The 17,226-nt window shown below is 41.4% G+C and overlaps 1 protein-coding gene across 5 annotated transcripts in view; it reads right to left on the reverse strand.

The window, feature by feature from the left end:
- Window positions 1-17,226, reverse strand: part of uggt2 (UDP-glucose glycoprotein glucosyltransferase 2) — a 45,776-nt gene that overhangs the window by 1,706 nt on the left and 26,844 nt on the right. For 2 of the 5 annotated variants that reach the window (XM_061723435.1, XM_061723439.1), the window contains 17 exons: window positions 16,846-16,976; window positions 16,555-16,650; window positions 16,303-16,405; window positions 15,834-15,913; window positions 13,988-14,177; window positions 13,711-13,869; window positions 13,436-13,521; window positions 11,017-11,101; window positions 10,768-10,850; window positions 10,543-10,623; window positions 3,630-3,734; window positions 3,452-3,536; window positions 2,542-2,724; window positions 2,284-2,444; window positions 1,556-1,670; window positions 1,352-1,468; window positions 50-206 (listed from right to left, as the gene is read on the reverse strand). In XM_061723435.1, coding sequence (XP_061579419.1) covers window positions 50-206; window positions 1,352-1,468; window positions 1,556-1,670; window positions 2,284-2,444; window positions 2,542-2,724; window positions 3,452-3,536; window positions 3,630-3,734; window positions 10,543-10,623; window positions 10,768-10,850; window positions 11,017-11,101; window positions 13,436-13,521; window positions 13,711-13,869; window positions 13,988-14,177; window positions 15,834-15,913; window positions 16,303-16,405; window positions 16,555-16,650; window positions 16,846-16,976 — 2,017 coding nt within the window. Of the gene's footprint in view, window positions 1-49; window positions 207-1,351; window positions 1,469-1,555; window positions 1,671-2,283; window positions 2,445-2,541; window positions 2,725-3,451; window positions 3,537-3,629; window positions 3,735-10,435; window positions 10,460-10,542; window positions 10,624-10,767; window positions 10,851-11,016; window positions 11,102-13,435; window positions 13,522-13,710; window positions 13,870-13,987; window positions 14,178-15,833; window positions 15,914-16,302; window positions 16,406-16,554; window positions 16,651-16,845; window positions 16,977-17,226 lie in introns of those variants that run through there. The other 3 variants (XM_061723437.1, XM_061723438.1, XR_009782791.1) reach the window with 3 other exon arrangements.

Raw genomic sequence — 17,226 nt, forward strand, 5'->3', positions numbered from 1 at the left:
ATTATAAATCACTGCAAGAAGGCAAATAATTTTGATCTTTTTGTTCAACCTTTCTTATGTGTTGAAGGAGAGGATGCCGTTTCTTGCGTTGTGTCTTCAGGGACTTGTTTGAGCAGCTCTTTTATCTCGCTGTCATATTGGACCCACTCGGGTACGATCCGCGCTGCGGCCGCCAGCTTGGGCTCCTTAGTCTTGGGATTATTGCACTGCATGGGGAAAAGGGAAAAAAAAAAAAAAGCATACGAAACCTCAGTTATATCGCGAGTGGCACTTAGTTCCAACAAGTCGGAGCACCATTACCAGCGCTGCCCATGACAGACGTTTGCACTTAATTTGGTTTCCAATTCCGTTAAAAGGACATTAAGTCCAGCCTTGTGTCTGAATTTCCAAGTGGTGACCTATACCACAATGAGATGATGCTTCCCATTCCAGTCTGCTGGAGCCTGTTCAGTAATTCTCTAAATTAGTTTAGGACACTGCCAGACTGCCCCTTCAGTGGTGTCCCAAATGGCCATCGGCGACTGGAAATATGCTCTCATATTCCAGTGTTGCAGCAGCTACGGCTCACTTCCACACCGGAGCTACAACAACGATTTCAATGCCTGAATAAAATGAACATTTTGATCCAATGATGAGTTTTTGAGAAATTCCCTAATATGCCAGTTGGTTCTCTCTTGTTATGGCGCTTTTCCACTAGTACCCACTCAGCCCGACTCGCCTCGGTGCTTTCCCACTAGGGGTCTAACGTGCCGAGTAGATACTTTTTCTGTAACTATTCTGCCGAGGTTCTAAGCGGCTGAGTCGTATCTGACGTCATCTCACTACATGCTCGCGGCTCGCGGCTTCTTGTTCATTTTATTCAACAGGCAATGGCAGTGCAGAAGTCTGTTTCATGGTACCAAACCTGGTGGCTGAGGGGAGAATTAAAAAGGGATCTAGACGGGCGATAAGGAACGACCAGATCTACCAGGAGCTCTGTCACTTCATAGCTGCTCGCGGCTCCAACTGACTTTTCAGCAGCCGAGACAAACTAAAAAAAAAAATTAAAAAGTGTCGCCGCTTGAAGCTTCTCTCACCCATTTTTTAACTTGATATCAAACACAAGTCACAGACCCAGCAGCACATCTATCATCTCCTCCATGTTCTACATCTTTAGTGTTGTTGTCTTCTTCGTTTAGATCACACAATCAAATGCGTCACAGCAGCTTCGCTCCAACCTCCTACTTCTGCTCCAGGTGCTGGATTTGTTATTGAAAAGAAACTTGGCCGAGCTGAGATGAGTAGAGCTGAGTAGGTACTAGTGGAAAAGCGCCATTAGATACATGTGAGATGTCGGGGCTGCAGGACTCACCAGGTCTATAGTCTTAGCTGTGGTTTTTGACACATCATCGCACCATGTCTCGCACCACAGCCACTCCTGAGGGAGAGACTTGATGGCCACCTGGTGGATCATGTTGTTGGGAAGGTCCTGGAATCATAACAGAACCACAGGGATGAAATATTTAAGGATACCTTTAACTAATGCAAATGAAAAAAAGCGATATCTGTCATTTACCTGGTCCAGGTTAGACAGACTGTTTGGGTCTTGGCTCAGGGCTTGGTACTGGCCCCGTAATCTGTCACCGGCTGCGATCTTCCGGAACTTCTTTAAGTCTACAACGTACAGAGCACTGCACGAAACAGAAAACAGAAAACGCAGCGTATGCAGGTGTTAAAAAGAAGGTCAGATCTGCTTAGGATGTGTTTGACACGTCCAACTCCTCTTTTCAGCTACAGACTCTGAAGAAAGCGGCCTGAGTAAAGAAAAACACTTGATAACCACCATCGTGGGTGTCAATACCCTTTAGAGTTATACGTTCGCATCAACGCAGCTAAAAGGAAAATAACTTTGTCGAATTTGTTGTGCAGTTCACCTCTGTGACTGCGGACCAGAGATACCCGCGTAACAACAAACAGAAATGACAGGTCTTTTTTTGTACCCATCAGCCAGTGGTAAGGCAGGAAATTCTGCTGTCTTTGTTCATGCACTCGTACCATCTGATTAGCCATCAGACTGACAGACGGAGCCCTCAGTGCCACTCAATGTCTAGAACATTTTCTGTATTACGGTGATTTATGATTCCGTGAGTCATAGCTGCAGAAGGAGAAATATCTACCAGATGCTTAGGTGTAATTGTGTTTCTCACCCCCCCCCCCCTTTAAAATTACAACAAATGTCTTTCCGGCACAGTCAGATAAAATATGCTGCTACATTCTGCAGTAATAGTTTTAGATTCAGTATACCTGATGTGGTATTTCCTGTGTCCCAGATGTGAGGCCCAATAGCCGGTTTTCCAGAAGCGATAGCCTTCCATCTCTCTGCGGCTGTCGCAAAACGGCGTGTAGCCGTAAGGAGCGCCCTCCAGGTCTAAGTCCCTCAGCTCTTTCAGATCCGCCCGGACTATCTGCGAGGAAGAGAGACGGAGAAATGGAAAGGACAAGTTTTAAAATCTCGTCAAATCTTCACACAAATCCTTCAGTATGGACCGATTCGATCCCTACCTGGTCAGCGTCCACAAAGATAATCTTGTCCACAGCCAGGGGGAACAGGACGTCCAGGAAGAGGATCTTGTACCCCCAGATGATCCGCTGCTTCTCCGTCTGCTGGTGAAGCCACCGCGGCCACTTGTACTGCACCAGCTCGTACTGGAAGCCGTACGACTCGGCCATGTGTGAAATCGTCTCCTAACCACGTTGAGGGGGAGCAACGGAGGATAAATAAATCAGATTAGGGCTGGGCGATATGGACCAAAAGTCATATCTTGATATTTTCTAGCTGAATAGCGATACTCGATATATATCGATATTTTTTTCTGTGCCATAATTGGGGTTTCCCCCAAAGCATTATAGCATAGCATCTCTGTTAGCTTCTCTGTTAGCTTCATTTTTTTCTGAGGCAAACCCTTAAAAAAACAGTCAGTTTTAATACAAAGCCTCGTGCCAAATGTCTCACAGGTTCCTTTATTAACAGAGGTCTGCACAATATCAAAATGTATAAAACAAATGAAATAAAAATAATCTGCCTGCATATATAGAATAAAAATGCTTCTTGAAGAAAATAAAACAAATATCCCTTTCCTGCATAACAATTAAATTAAAATACACGGTGCAATTAATATAATGTAGTAACAGGCGGACTTTTCCACTGAGGTTGACAGTTGTGCAAATAACAAAACATTTGTGCAAATTTCAAATAAAACATTCAAGTCAATTTGTCACAAAATAAGCTATATCAAAATCATAAAAAAAAAATCTTTTTTTTCCTTTTAAAAAAAAAAATCGATATAAACGATATTGTCTCGTACCATATTGCGTTTGAAAATATATCGATATATATTAAAATCTCGATATATCGCCCAGCCCTAAATCAGATCAATGCACGTTATGTTCTGTTGAGTGACAAAGCGTATACCTTGAAAGACGGGGACAGGTAGTTCTTGAGGAACCAGAACTTGACGGGGGTTTTTGTATGACGGAGGACAGAAAGCATCATTATTCTGAAAATAGGAGATAAAATGAGACAACGGTGAGTTTTAAGATCGGGGTGGAACGTAATGCTGCGAGAGGAGCTGGAGGAGGAAGGGGCTGACCTCAGAAAACGCTCGTACAGATGACCTGAGGCCACAGAAAATACGTTCAGAACGTGCTCTTTTTTCTTCTCTTCATCATCCTTCTTCGAGCCGCCACCGGTGATGCTGAAAACGAGACAACGAGTCGTCAAGTCTGTCATGTTTGGCCTTTATCCGTTTTTCATGCTGACCAAACTGCAGTCGTGGCATGCTTTTATTGTACAGTAAATGTTGGGTTAATAACATTCACAACCACCAGAAAAAAAAAACAACTTTTTCAAGCAAATCAAGAGAGACTGCAGAAGCTGAGATGTTTCATTTAAACAAAATCATTTCAATCGAGGGTTGGAAGTGGTGCAGAATCAACAGATTTGGGATGGGGTTGACAATTCAGCTCCTGCTGTGACTCTTTCGGCTAAATTAAATAAAGTTAGAAGCGTCAAACAGCAAACGGCGAGGCAGCTCCCTTTCCTTAGTTACAAAAATATTATGGCTGATTTCTGTGACATCAGTTACATTTATACACACAGATGGTGGCTTTTACACAAGTGTATAATCTTACAGGAGGCTAAATTTAGCCAAACTGGCCACATAGTTGTGATTTCTTTCATACAGCTGGTTGTATGTGTGCCTCATACAAGGGCATTACTTTATATTCCAGCTCGCTGCGTCCCAATCACATCGCCTCCTCGTGTCCACTTTATGAGCAATGCTCTCCTCATTAAAAGGTGTGCTGACACTTTAGTAATGATGCTGAAATCCTGGAGATGTTGTTGAGGAAAGTGTGATATTCTCCTTTGTGAGTTGTTTTTTTGTTTGTTTTGGTTTTTTTTTTTAAAAAGGACTGCTGCCCACTTTCTTATTTAACACTGGAAATCTTGCTTGGGGTTTCATTTGAAATGATGGCTTTATGGTAACATTTGTTACAGTTACAGTTACAGTTAATCATCACATTCACAAAATAAAAGCGTGAGATAAAAAAAGTGGCCTGGTGTGCTTAAAAAAAGAAACGCTTTAAATAAAGCCCATTGCAAAAATACAACATTGCCACAAAATAATAAGCAACTGTCTGTTTAAACCTTTTACATAGCTGCATTATTTAGACATAAACCATGATAGGTCATGACTCCGTTCTGATAATCACATAACTAAATATAAAATGCTCGGAGGCATTATTTTTCTGTGTTTGTACAAATCAGTCAATTATGGCTGTTGCCCCGGTAACCTAATGATGCCGCCTGAGAATATGAGGAAAGAACTGATGCTAAGAGATGAAAAGAGGAAAAAGTTTAAACTGTAAACAGCGTTTTTAAGAAACTGAACGAACTCTGCATCTGAAAAATAGTAAATGGCTGATTAACTGCGTAAGTGTCATGAAAATGCTAAAGTTATCACACCCTTCATTACTATTTATATGTAAAAATGTGATTACAATCATCTGATCACGTTGCATCTTAGTACTTAGAGCTCATGTGGGGACTACTAAGTAACCCTGAACTGTTTCCACGGGATTCACCGACATTATGAACCATTACTGTAACAAATTGTGTTTTTATCAAGTACAAGTGAGCCGCTTTCACCTCTTCAAATGTGAAGACAGATGTTGGAGAATAATATTGGTGTTTTTTCTTGTTTTTAAATGGTGAGATGATAGAAATAGAAGAACTGTGATTTGAATACATTCACTTATGGAGGAATCGGCTCACACTTGTGGCTGCAGTCGACAGCAGCCACGCGGAGAGATAAAGCACATCAAGTCAGAAGACTACCTGTGAAAACCAGCTGACTAATGCTGTGGACAGAAACCAGGACCACATGCACCAGGTGGGTGGATGTGTCTGCAGTCAAACTGTGTGTCTCTGTCACAGACAGCTGAAGGAGGAGGGAGCGTCGTTCCCACACTCCATCACAACCACACCATCAGACTGGAGGCTCCAGCACGACAGAGAGAAGCGAGGGAGGGGGGAGAGGACACTGTTTGTCTCTAAAACAAGCTCTCTGTCACACACAATAAGTTCAGACGGATCGATACAACACAAACCCCAGCGAGGGCACAGAGCAATGCATGACTTTTTTTAGTACTGTGTGACTTCCCTTCCTATAGAGCTAAAAACCAAACCTGCCACTCTATAGCTGCACACTCTTCCTCCTATAGTGCAGCAGTTGGCTCGTGGGTAGTCATTACACACTGCTGGGGTCTGGGGACGTGGACTGCCGGTGATGACTAAGCTTCACATTATGAAGAGCTTTCAGCACAACAATGGGGTCCCTAAAGATAAGCAGCTTTAGACGGTCAGGTGAGAGCCCATTTAAGAGATAATCTGGACCTCTGAGGAGACCCACACAGGTCTGAGCTGCAGACGACACCAGCTGGACAAAACTTAACTTCTGATCCCCCGCCTGCTCCGTAGACTGAAGGAATCATTCTGTGGTATTTATACGATCATCATTTCCACAATGCAACTGCACACGCAAGCTTCTCTAGCATAAATACCATCCTCCCCTCAGTTTAACACCCCACGAATCAGCTCATCTTCTGAACTATGCATCTTAAATATCATTGCATACTTTTGCCCTGGTGTCTGAAAATGAATGCATAATTGTTCCACAATCCTCTTACACTAACTGCACATGTTATATATGAAAGAACAAAGATCTCAGGCCCTGCAGTTTCTATGGATTCTCCAGGAGATGCGCTTTTTGCAGCTCCCACAAACTACAACCTGAACTAGAGCAAAATAACGATGTTCTTTCACATCCAGCGCAGCCTTGATGGTTGTGATTTATAAGAGCAGAGGAAAAGGACAATAAACCTCCAAATGTTCTTTGACTGAGAGCAGCAAGAATGAACGGCTTCTCGTCTTTTCCCTCCCAGTCAGATAGAAATACACAGGTAGAAGGAAAAAAAACAAAACAATCCAAAACAAACAAATTGAGCACATGAACAAGAAATTAAGATCTGAAGCTGGAAACCAGGAAATGACACTCACTTTCACTCAGTCCTGATTCTCCTCTGTAGAGATAAAGTCGTCTTTATAAGGGAGAAAAAAAAAATCTGTCCGACGTTCTGATGCTTCAACTGACATTATCAATTTTCCGGCCAATATGTGGTCTATAACTGTGATCTTTACGATGAGGCTGTAATTTATCTTTACTTTGAAACCAAAATTGTCCCTCCTGATACGATCTAACCAGTTGCACTTAATATCTTTATTTAACCTCATTCTTTTACTTTTATTAACTTTATATTACTTTTGTGTTAGGCTTCCTATATATTTTAAAATAAAATAAATCTCACCTCGTTAAATTCAAATTTAGATTTATATGTTATTAATGCTTAGCAATTATTTTTCATTAACCATCTTACTCAACGTTTTATTTGACACTTTAATGTTAACAAGTTTAATACGGATTTATCTCTCAGGAATATTACGTGCAGGGATATCAGACATGTGGTGGGGATGAGTCTCAACACCACGCTTAGGTATTAATTTATTCACTAATATACTCTGTCTGACTTTCACGATTGTAAACATTGTGAACATTTTGGCTGAAAACAACATTTTTAACAAAATTACTTTTTGATGTTGGAAACATGATGCATTTTTTGATCTTTTATGGGGAAAAAAAGCCTCAGTCAGTCATTATTGGACTCATTCAAAACCAGAGTGCTGACAAAAGGCCTTCTGTCCACTGTCTTCCATCAAACTGGACTATGTGTGCCAAACCCTGGCAAGCCTGAGCGGGTTTGGGCTTTCAGAGATGGCAACAAGGAATATGATACACAGGATTTATAACACAAGGTGAAACCAGAGCATCTCTACATGGAATGGAGAACAATATTTATGCTTAATTATCCTGCTCCGAGAGCTACAATTATAATGGTGAAGTAAAACTGATTTATTACACATTCCTCCTCCACAACAATGCTCCCAAAAGCAACTTCGAAGCCATGAAGGATCCGTGATCTCTAAAGTTTACTGTTGGAATAGAAAAAAAAAACTAAACTGCTACAGATACACCCAAAAAAAACAATCTGATCAGTGAGTCAAACCATTTGAATTACTGCACGTATCGAAGGCTTCCAGTTCTGCAGGTTTCTGCCAGCAGTTGTAACGTCACAAAAAAAAGCCAAACACCCACCTTTGGTCTAAACTTCCTCTGTCTAGAGTCAATGCCTGGTAAATGTAGGTTTTATGTCTAGCACACAAGCTCAACAACAAAACAGCAGCATGACTCACATCAGTCAGGGTGCTCTAATAAACAAGCCCCTTTACAGTTTAACCCCCAAACTATGAGGACTTGTGTTGTCATGGTAACGTCTCTTTTCTAAAGTTACCCAAAGTGCTCTGACCTGCTGTGCAGGACATACAGTGGATATAAAAAGAATTCAGACGCTTACGAAAATGCAGGTTTGGAAAATACACAGACAGAAAGAAGCAGGAGGAGGATGAGGAGGAGGAGGAGGAGGGCGAGGAGGAGGGCGAGGAGGCGGCTGCCGCCGCAGCAAGTCTGAAGTTCCCTAGTTAAGCTACTGCCCCCGTGGCCAGATCCCGGATAAACGGAAGAAGATGGATAAATGTAAGACTTGTTACATATGATCTTCCAACAAGTTCTGTAATTAAGAAATCAGAGTGACTAAGAGTGCAATCATTTTTTTCAGTTGCAATTTTTTTTTCTTATCATCCTTTCTAAAACCATCTGCATTCCCGGGATGTGTTTCTCAGGTACGCTTTTTCTGCAACTCTGAAACGATTTAAACAGCACCGCATCAATCTATTGCAGGACATAGTCAAGCTCTATACACATGGCATTGAATTGAATTAACATAGATCAGCAGCGGTTTACTTTCCAATCTAAAATAAATGCAGCACGTTCTGCATCAAACTCCATTCGTTTGCTGTCCATGAGCCGTGTCCAAGGGGGGACAGCACAGCTGATATTTACTCTGTTTAAGCCATTTCATGTGTTTTAATCTGGGCTTTTCCCTGTACTGGGTGGTTGTGCCTACATGACTGGCAACAACTACAAGTACGCCCACAAACTGTGCAACTTCTTTTTGTCATCATGTTGTAATGAGGCAGCCATGTTGCTCGCTACTGCCACACATGGCAGAAACTGGTATGACGAGATTAGATGGATTGAAGTTAGTTATTTAGCACGCTAACCAGAGCCGGTTCTAGAAAATGATGACTAGGGGTGCATCTCAGATCAGAGGGGGTGCACATGCCTGGCACGTTATTCAACACTAAATTATGCATTTTCCCATAATTTCAAGCGGAATGATACTAGCAAAACAAGAATATTTAAAGTGTATTTCAAATGCTTTACTGCAGCAATATTGCTGCAGAACAAAGAAAATGCTACATTTAGTCTGGGCTACCTCACCCATCAGACAATCTAGCAACAGATGTTTCTTACCCTGAAAATAAAACATAGAAATTCAAACTAATTTTATCTATACAGCTCAAAACCATCACTAAACATGACAGTCATTTCAAGTGGAACAATACCAGTCAATATTTAAACTGTCTTTCAAGTGCATTTTTACAGTAATATCGCTGCCGAACAAAGAAAATGCGCGCTGGAAGCAGATGAGTGACGGACACTGGCTGATTTATGGTTCCGCGTTACACCAACGCAGAGCCTACGGCGTCGATTTAACGCGGAACCATAAATCAGGCTTAACGCGCGCGCATTTGTCATTTTTCTTTTCGTCTTTTCAACTGAGCATGCAAACACATAAACTGAGGGTGCAATGCATGCTTATGCACCCTCGTAGAACCGGGCCTGACGCTAACTCTGCAGATATCTCAGCAGCCAAATACATAGTCATAATTTTTGACACATGGCTGCACTTATTTCTTCTCACTCCCTTGCTGTTTCTAGTTTATTTGGGGATATTTTAACCTACAATATTAAACACTGCTCTTTTAATCAAGACAGATGAGAAAAAAAGTACCTCCCAATACTACAATATTTTGGTAGAAAACTCTTTGTCATCTTTGAGGAAGATGAAAGCGATAATGAATTTCATATTCCAACACGACAATGACCCAAATTTCTCATCAAAAACAAGACAGAGTGTTTGAGTGGCCCGGTAGGAGCCCAGACTTCAGTCTCACCAAAAAACCACTGGAATTACCTAAAAATAACAAAGCAGATCCTCTTGTAATTTGAAGGAACTTAAACTTGTTTCCACTGATTTCCAAGGAAAACCTGGACACAAAGCTGTTACGGTGAGGATTCATATGTATCCACATTCAGTGCTTCCTCTCACATCACTGATAACTCGAGGGTAAAAGTCAGAAATGATGAGGCTCCAGAGTATTGTTCATCCTGAGAAGTATAATGATACTTAACTCAAACTGCTTTCTGCCTTCTGTTCTTCCCACAAAAATCATATTAATCCATATTCCAACAACTCATTTATGTAACTAAGGGATATTATGACAAGTCTTCCACTAAACTTTATGTTAATGCCTGATGGGAAGCCTGGTAATGTCCATGACAATTTCTAAGCCAATTAGAAAACATTTCTGAGTGCATACGACAGCTCAAAGCCCAGCATGTTTGTGGTTCTAAGTGTGAACATTTAAGTGTGATTGATGCACTTATGCATGAATCTACATACTGTTTAGGCTACAACAAAAGCTGTGACGTTGATGGCGTTCTTAAACTCATCACTGATATGAATAAGTGCAATATCATTTATTGCAATGTTTAGTCGAGCAGCAAAACAACTGAAAGCCACTAATAAACACTGCATGGGATGGAAATGAGAAAGAACGTTTTTATGTGAACTGTGTTCTAGCGAAACTGCCTACCTTATCTCAAAAGTGCTCCAAACACTTCACACAGCAAGCATTAAGTGAGGAGACAGGATCACACAGTTAGGAGTTGCTGGGGGAAACACTCGATTACACACACATACCTACAGAAGCACAGATTTTTTGCAAGACTAGATCTTACAGCATAATATTGCAGTCTTGATCCACGAGAGGAGTAAAATCTCCTGAAACCGTAACATATTACGGTAATTAAAAAACGGAAGCCCCATCAGCATAGCCATCAATCAAATCACGGTTCCTATCACATTTTACCTGGAGGTCCGTTTTATACTAAATGAAGCCAATGTTTTACATTTTACATTACACACCTTGCTATGGACTCCCATATGCCTTTGCTCTCACTAGTCTCACTTAAAAGATCTTCATGGATCTTTTCCACCTTTTTCTGCACCTAAAATGAAAAAGGAGACTCATAACAATGATGCTCCAACAGTTTTCATCAAGCAGTGCGTAAACCTGTTCAAACCACTCGTCTTCTGTGATCTGTGAAGGCCGAGTACTTTATACAGTTCAATAATTTTACCAGCGCACGCACAGTAACGGAGAAATATACTCACTCTGACTTTGATGATCTTACTATGGAAACTGTTCAGCACAACTATGACGTCACCCGCATTTGCTGGGGAATCAGTTCCATCGTGCCTGAAGACGGGGGTAAAAAGTGAAAGAGTAAGAAATGCAATGCAGTAAACAAATCATTCTCATGATATTTAAACAATGCATCAACGACCAGTTAATAGGACGAGCAAAGGCTCTCATCTGAAAGGCTTCTCCAGAACTGAGGCAGGCTTTCAGTCGAGAGAAACCAGCTGCTATTAAAGCACTTTGGGCTATCTTTAACTGGATGGCAGAAAATCTACATACAGTTCAGATACCTTATGTAATAATCTCAGTTATAAGATGTCCCTTTAGTATAACGGAGCATGATTTATCACATGGTGTGGGAGAAAGGCTTGCTCATAAGCATTTGTGAGTGGTACCACTCTTACTTGTGCAGAAGCAGGAGAGTGACAGCACTCATTTACTCAAAAAACAGTACGACCACTTTTAGAAGCAATAATGTGAAGTATTAATACACACACACACGCGCACGCGCACGCGCACGCGCACGCACGACTGTCTCAGAAAATTAGAATATTGTGATAAAGTTCTTTATTTTCTGTATTGCAATTAAAAAAACAAAAAGTCATACATTCTGGATTCATTACAAATCAACTGAAATATTTCAAGCCTTTTATTATTTTAATATTGCTGATTATGGCTTACAGCTTAAGATTAACATTCCCAGAATATTCTATTTAGGATATTTGAGTTTTCTTAAGCTGTAAACCATGATCAGCAATATTAAAATAATAAAAGGCTTGCAATATTTCAGTTGATTTGTAATGAATCCAGAATGTATGACTTTTTTTTTGTAAGTGCATTACAGAAAATCACAATATTCAAATTTTCTGAGACAGTCCTGTATATTATATATATATATATATAATACAGCACGTATTTGACCCATGGCAACCATAGGAAAAAATGTTCACTATAGGTTATTCTCGTCAACAAGACGAGAGTCTCTGATGTGCAGAGCACTAACAGACTCACTTAAAGTGGTTGCTCGGACGTTTGCCAGGGTCAGAACCAGACCATATTCATTATCCTCCATCATCATCATCTAGATGCACCTTACCATTATTTTGCCCATCATTACTTCTCAGCCATGGTGTATATACTGTTAGATTTAATGAGAAAGTCTGTCCAGTATTGATTGGGTAACGCAGCCTTTCAATATAATTGTTTTAGGACTGATTTGCCCAGTAGGCGATGCATTTTATGTTGGGTTCTAATGGTGAAACACCATGCAGCAAAGCTGAGGTACAGATGAGCAATTGACTATGATGCACCGCGAGCCATTACAACCCCAAATGCTTACTGAAGGCAACAAAATATAACCTAAACACTATGATTAATGCCCTCTCCTCAGCACACCCCCCCCCACCCCAGCCCGATGCTCAAGTGCTGCATGTGTTTTGTCCCTCTCTGCTGTCGCCGGTGCAAATCAGCCTTTAGGGCTTGTGTTAGAAAGCACCAGAGATCAATCTGTATCCCTGCTCTGAGAAGAGGGAAACCGGCCATCTCATTCATCGCTGTCATGGCTAGGCGCAGTGGCAACACAGGCGGCAGGGGGAAAATGCACACTCCGGGACTGGAAAGCACAGACACTCCCACTAGGCTCTGATCGGCCACCTAACCAGAACAGAGTGCCGCTAACCACAAGAATAATGACGCTGCCAAGGTGAAAAATGACATCACCTCTTAGCTTCACCTGGAGGATTGGGGGATAAATCTCAGTTGTCTGATATGATTCCAGAGGAACCGAGGGCTGCATGTGTCCTAAATCATATGTGAGGATAGCCAGAGAGGACGATATCTGTAATTGTGAAAGCAACTACTATAGTACAACAGCTGCCAATGCAGACTCACACACTGTTGCCCCTCATTAAACCAGGTTAAAGAGCATAACAACAATATGCTGAAGTGTACAGAATTCTATTAATTTCACATTGATATCATATAAAGAATATGCAGCACATTTAGTTGAGCATTATGCAGTCTTTGATGCAGACTGTAAAACATCTGTTACTCTTAGGAGGAAGGTATGGCAGGTGACCAGCCGCATCATCTTTCCACTTCGTCTTCGCCTTAATAACAACTCTTCCCACCTACCTCTCTCTCTGCCTCTATGCTAAGCACAACTCCGTGCACTTATCAAAACCTTACATTATCACAGTGTCAGCAGGTTTTTTTTTTCCTACGTTACCATAGAGATGGATTTTATTGCTACCAGTAGGAAGCGGGGATTTGCTGAAAACAGCCTCGATGTTGAACGTAACTGAATTCAACTGGCAAATTATGATAATTCTTTAACTTTTCACTTGAAGATATCTATAAAAAGATAGGACTTATGAAGGCTGCAATACTCACGTCAAAATTTGATAGATGTCTTCTGATCTCCCTTCCCGTAATCTCAGGATCCAGGCACCAGGGTTGGCTTTCAGTTGAAAATATCCCTGTTTTTGGTGCATGCAGTAGAAGATGGAGAAACTATCATTAGAAAAACCACTCCAATTTATCTTCTCTAGCTTTGCACCAAGCCTTTTCTGTCCCAGATGATTAACAATAATATGCATAACACCTGTTCAAAACACTGCAAGAAACTGATTCTGTTACTCTGAGATCAAGCAAAGAGGGATGCTGACCAAGTTCGCCATGACGATGGTGTCGTACATGAGCGGCTCCTGACTCATGCCCAGGGTGAACTGCAGTCCACGAGGGGGCTGGCCAGTTGTTAGGTCAAAGCAGTGGCCTTCCAACAACAGGTGCTCCAGTTCAAATTCTGCTGCCACGATCCCATTCACCTGGAGAGAATCACAAAGTACAGAGCATGGAGATCTGCAGGCGGATGGAAGCGCCAGCTGTACTAAGGCATGCACAGACGGCGGGGTAGTACTGTGTAATGATTAAGCAGCTCAATACCTCCTGCAAGTGGATGTTGTCCAAGTCGTGGGGACTACGCACGGCCTGCACCATCCAACTCTCTGGCGTGATCATGTTCAGGGTGAGGAGGGGAGATTCTGGCAGCTCCATGAAACGGGCCACCGGCCCTGGAGACACGGTCTCGTTGGCCAAAAAAGTCACATCAGATTCCAAGACGTAACGGTAAAAACTGTGAAGAAAGCCACACAGACACAAAATAATCATGAATCAAGAGCTTAGATAAGGGAAAGTACTGAGATAGTGCCTCTCTTTAGCATGACCTGCAATGATAACATGTTGTGCAATAGTCTTCTATCAAAAACAGAAAAGGTGGGCTCTGATATGACAAATCTGCACATACAATTTCTTCCGTGTGAGTGATCTAGTACCATTACTGCCAGTGTTCTTTCCCAGCCAGTAACAAATACGTGCAGTGAGTGGCCAGTGCAGCAGAAAGTTTCCTTTCTCCATTATTGCAGCTGTCGCCGAGTCCGGCTCCCAGCCAATCTTTATGCTTGCTGCTTTTTTTTAATGAGCCCTCTGGTGCAGTGGAGTCATTGCAGTTACTACTGTACGAGAAAAACTTAACAAACCCCCCCAGTTTGAATGCATTAATGGGTTAATTTCAAACACAGCAGCCTCCGAATTGAGTTGCTACCCCATCCCCGAAAGATGCGTACGACAGTAGTTAAGCTGGAAAAACCCAGGACACCAGAGGCGAACACACACCGTCTTCAACGAATTGGTTCCAATTTATGAGCCGCCCAATTCTCAACATGAAAAACGTAACATTTAGAAGCATAAATGAATAAAGTTACTGACGCAGAACAAGACTCATGTGTTCCCGACAGGACTATTTCCAGAAATGGGATGTGAGATCACTGTTGCTTTAAAAGCGACATGAAACAGTTAGGATGTAACTAGACTCCCATTTAAGATCTGCATAAAATGATAATAAAAAAAAAAAAACATTAATGAAAGGCCACAATATTTCTGATGGCTTTTAAAGGGCACTTATTTTATAAAGGAGAAATGTTATGGGATGAAGCCGTTGTTGGGATAAACCAACAGTTCACAACACAATAATAAGTAAGACCTCCTCCCAAAAGCTCACGTTTTTAATGGCTAAAGTCAACTAAAGGGTAAAAAATAACAAAACAAAAGGCCATTTATGATGACTAAGAATTCAAAATGTGTTCATTGTTGGACAACTACAGCATTCAAACTGCAGCTCAGCTGGAGACACCCAGCTAATTTATCCCACAGAAATATATCATGTATCCATCTGTGTTAATTACCGGCAGTTCTCGCCTCAAGGGAGAGGAAGTGGATGGGGAGGGTTTGATGTGCGTGTGATTTGTGGAGGAAGACGTTTTTCCATCAATAAAATTTGAGCTGGTAAATGTAGTTATATATATCCGTTGAGATTTCACTACACTAAAGCAATAAAATTACATTCTATGATGGAAAAAAAATGAAAAAGAAAACATCAAATCACATAAAAGCCACATTCGCTTGTGGGTCTGAATGGTAATGGACAATTTTGATCTTTTATTTGCTTTTTATGTTTGTCTGTGGGGGTGGATTTTTTTTTTCCCTTTTTCTTTTTGTAACAGTATCATTTTTGCTGCATGACTTGAACCGCAACAGTGAACATTGTATGCAATTTGCCTAAAGATTTTGGAGGCCCAAAGCAATAAGGTAGTGTTATTAAGCAGATTGCATCTGTGCAGAATGCACTTACACGTACGAAGGGATGGAGTGAGGCAAAGAAGTCCGCAGTGGCAAGAGGATACACAATCAGGCCAAACAGGAAAATTTAATTACTGCTGGAGCTACAGCTTACCTCTTGAGGGGCATCTCGGACAACTTGGCTCTGCAATTCATAAACACCTGCAGTTTCATGTTGACCACTTGACTAAGCACCTACAGGAGTCGCAGGGAAAGATGCGTAGACGGTTATGAAAAGAAAAGAATATTTTTTTGTCGCAGGGAGGCGGAGGACAGAATGATCAACAGAAGATCTACCTTTGCATAAAATCTCACCTGCTCTAATATTTAAAATGATGTGAAATAATCCTAAATATTCCGATAAATAGGCAAGGTTGTCCAAAAAAAGAATGTTTTTTACCCCGCATTAATTTTATTAACAGTTAAGAAGACACTCCTTTCCCTTGATCATTTTTCCCAATAAAAGGAAACAAATATAAGTCAATATTTGTACCTCATCCTTGCCGGTGGCCTATATCCCACCACCAGGGAAGGCATTGTAAACTAAAAGAGCAATCACTTTGAAAATGAAATATACTGCTTACAATCAGAAGCTGGGAAATCTTCTGTGCCTCTCTAGTGAGGGGGTCGACTATGGCCACGACATCATAAAACACTTCGTTTTCACGCGGTGAGAGCTGGAGGACACTGAGGAGGCAAGAAATGATACCCAAGTGCATGAAATTACACAAAACTCTGAAAAACCTTTGAAGTCGAAAGACTCATAAATGGGACACGATATATAGGCTTTCAAAACAATCAGGTCAGTAAAAAGAAATAATAAAAACAATTCCTACCTATGCGTGTCTTTCACAAACTGGATCTCCCTCCTGACTTCTCTTTTGGGAGCTCCACTAAGGAGGGCATCAACTCTCATGACCAAGTCATTGGCCCTGCCAGAAATAAGGTACAGTAAGTCAATCATTTAGTAAAGATGTGCCTTGTGGAAAAAAAAGTCAAAACAAAACCAAAACAAAAAACAGATTAACAAATAATTTAAGACAAGCGGGCAAAATGCTGGAATGGTTTCCAGATTTTTGTTAGTGACCTTGTTTCAAACAACTTGGGTATAAGGAATCCGAACGTACTGCTTTGGCTTCAGGCCCATCTGTTTTACTTTGGCTTTGACCTTCTCTGCTGAACCATTCAGAGTTATCCGCTCAAGCAAGTGGAAATCCTCCTCGGTGAATTCTTCCGGCTCTTCAAACGGGCCGAGGATCTAACATGAAAAAATAATCAAATCAGTACGGTATTTACCATCCAGAATCTGCCCAGAAAATGTGAATGCAATGTTTAGACATGGGATGGTCAGCCAGGTGTGTTCATAACCACCCAGATACATTTTGTTCGGAAAAGCAACGCTACGTGTTACTGTGTCCCGCCCCCTCTCGGCCTCACAAACATAAGATATAGATTGCTCCTCTCTGAATGCACACACACTGGATCAATACATGATGCTGCAATGGGGA

This window comes from Cololabis saira, chromosome 6 (genome assembly GCF_033807715.1).
Source record: "Cololabis saira isolate AMF1-May2022 chromosome 6, fColSai1.1, whole genome shotgun sequence".
Taxonomy (NCBI): domain Eukaryota; kingdom Metazoa; phylum Chordata; class Actinopteri; order Beloniformes; family Belonidae; genus Cololabis; species Cololabis saira.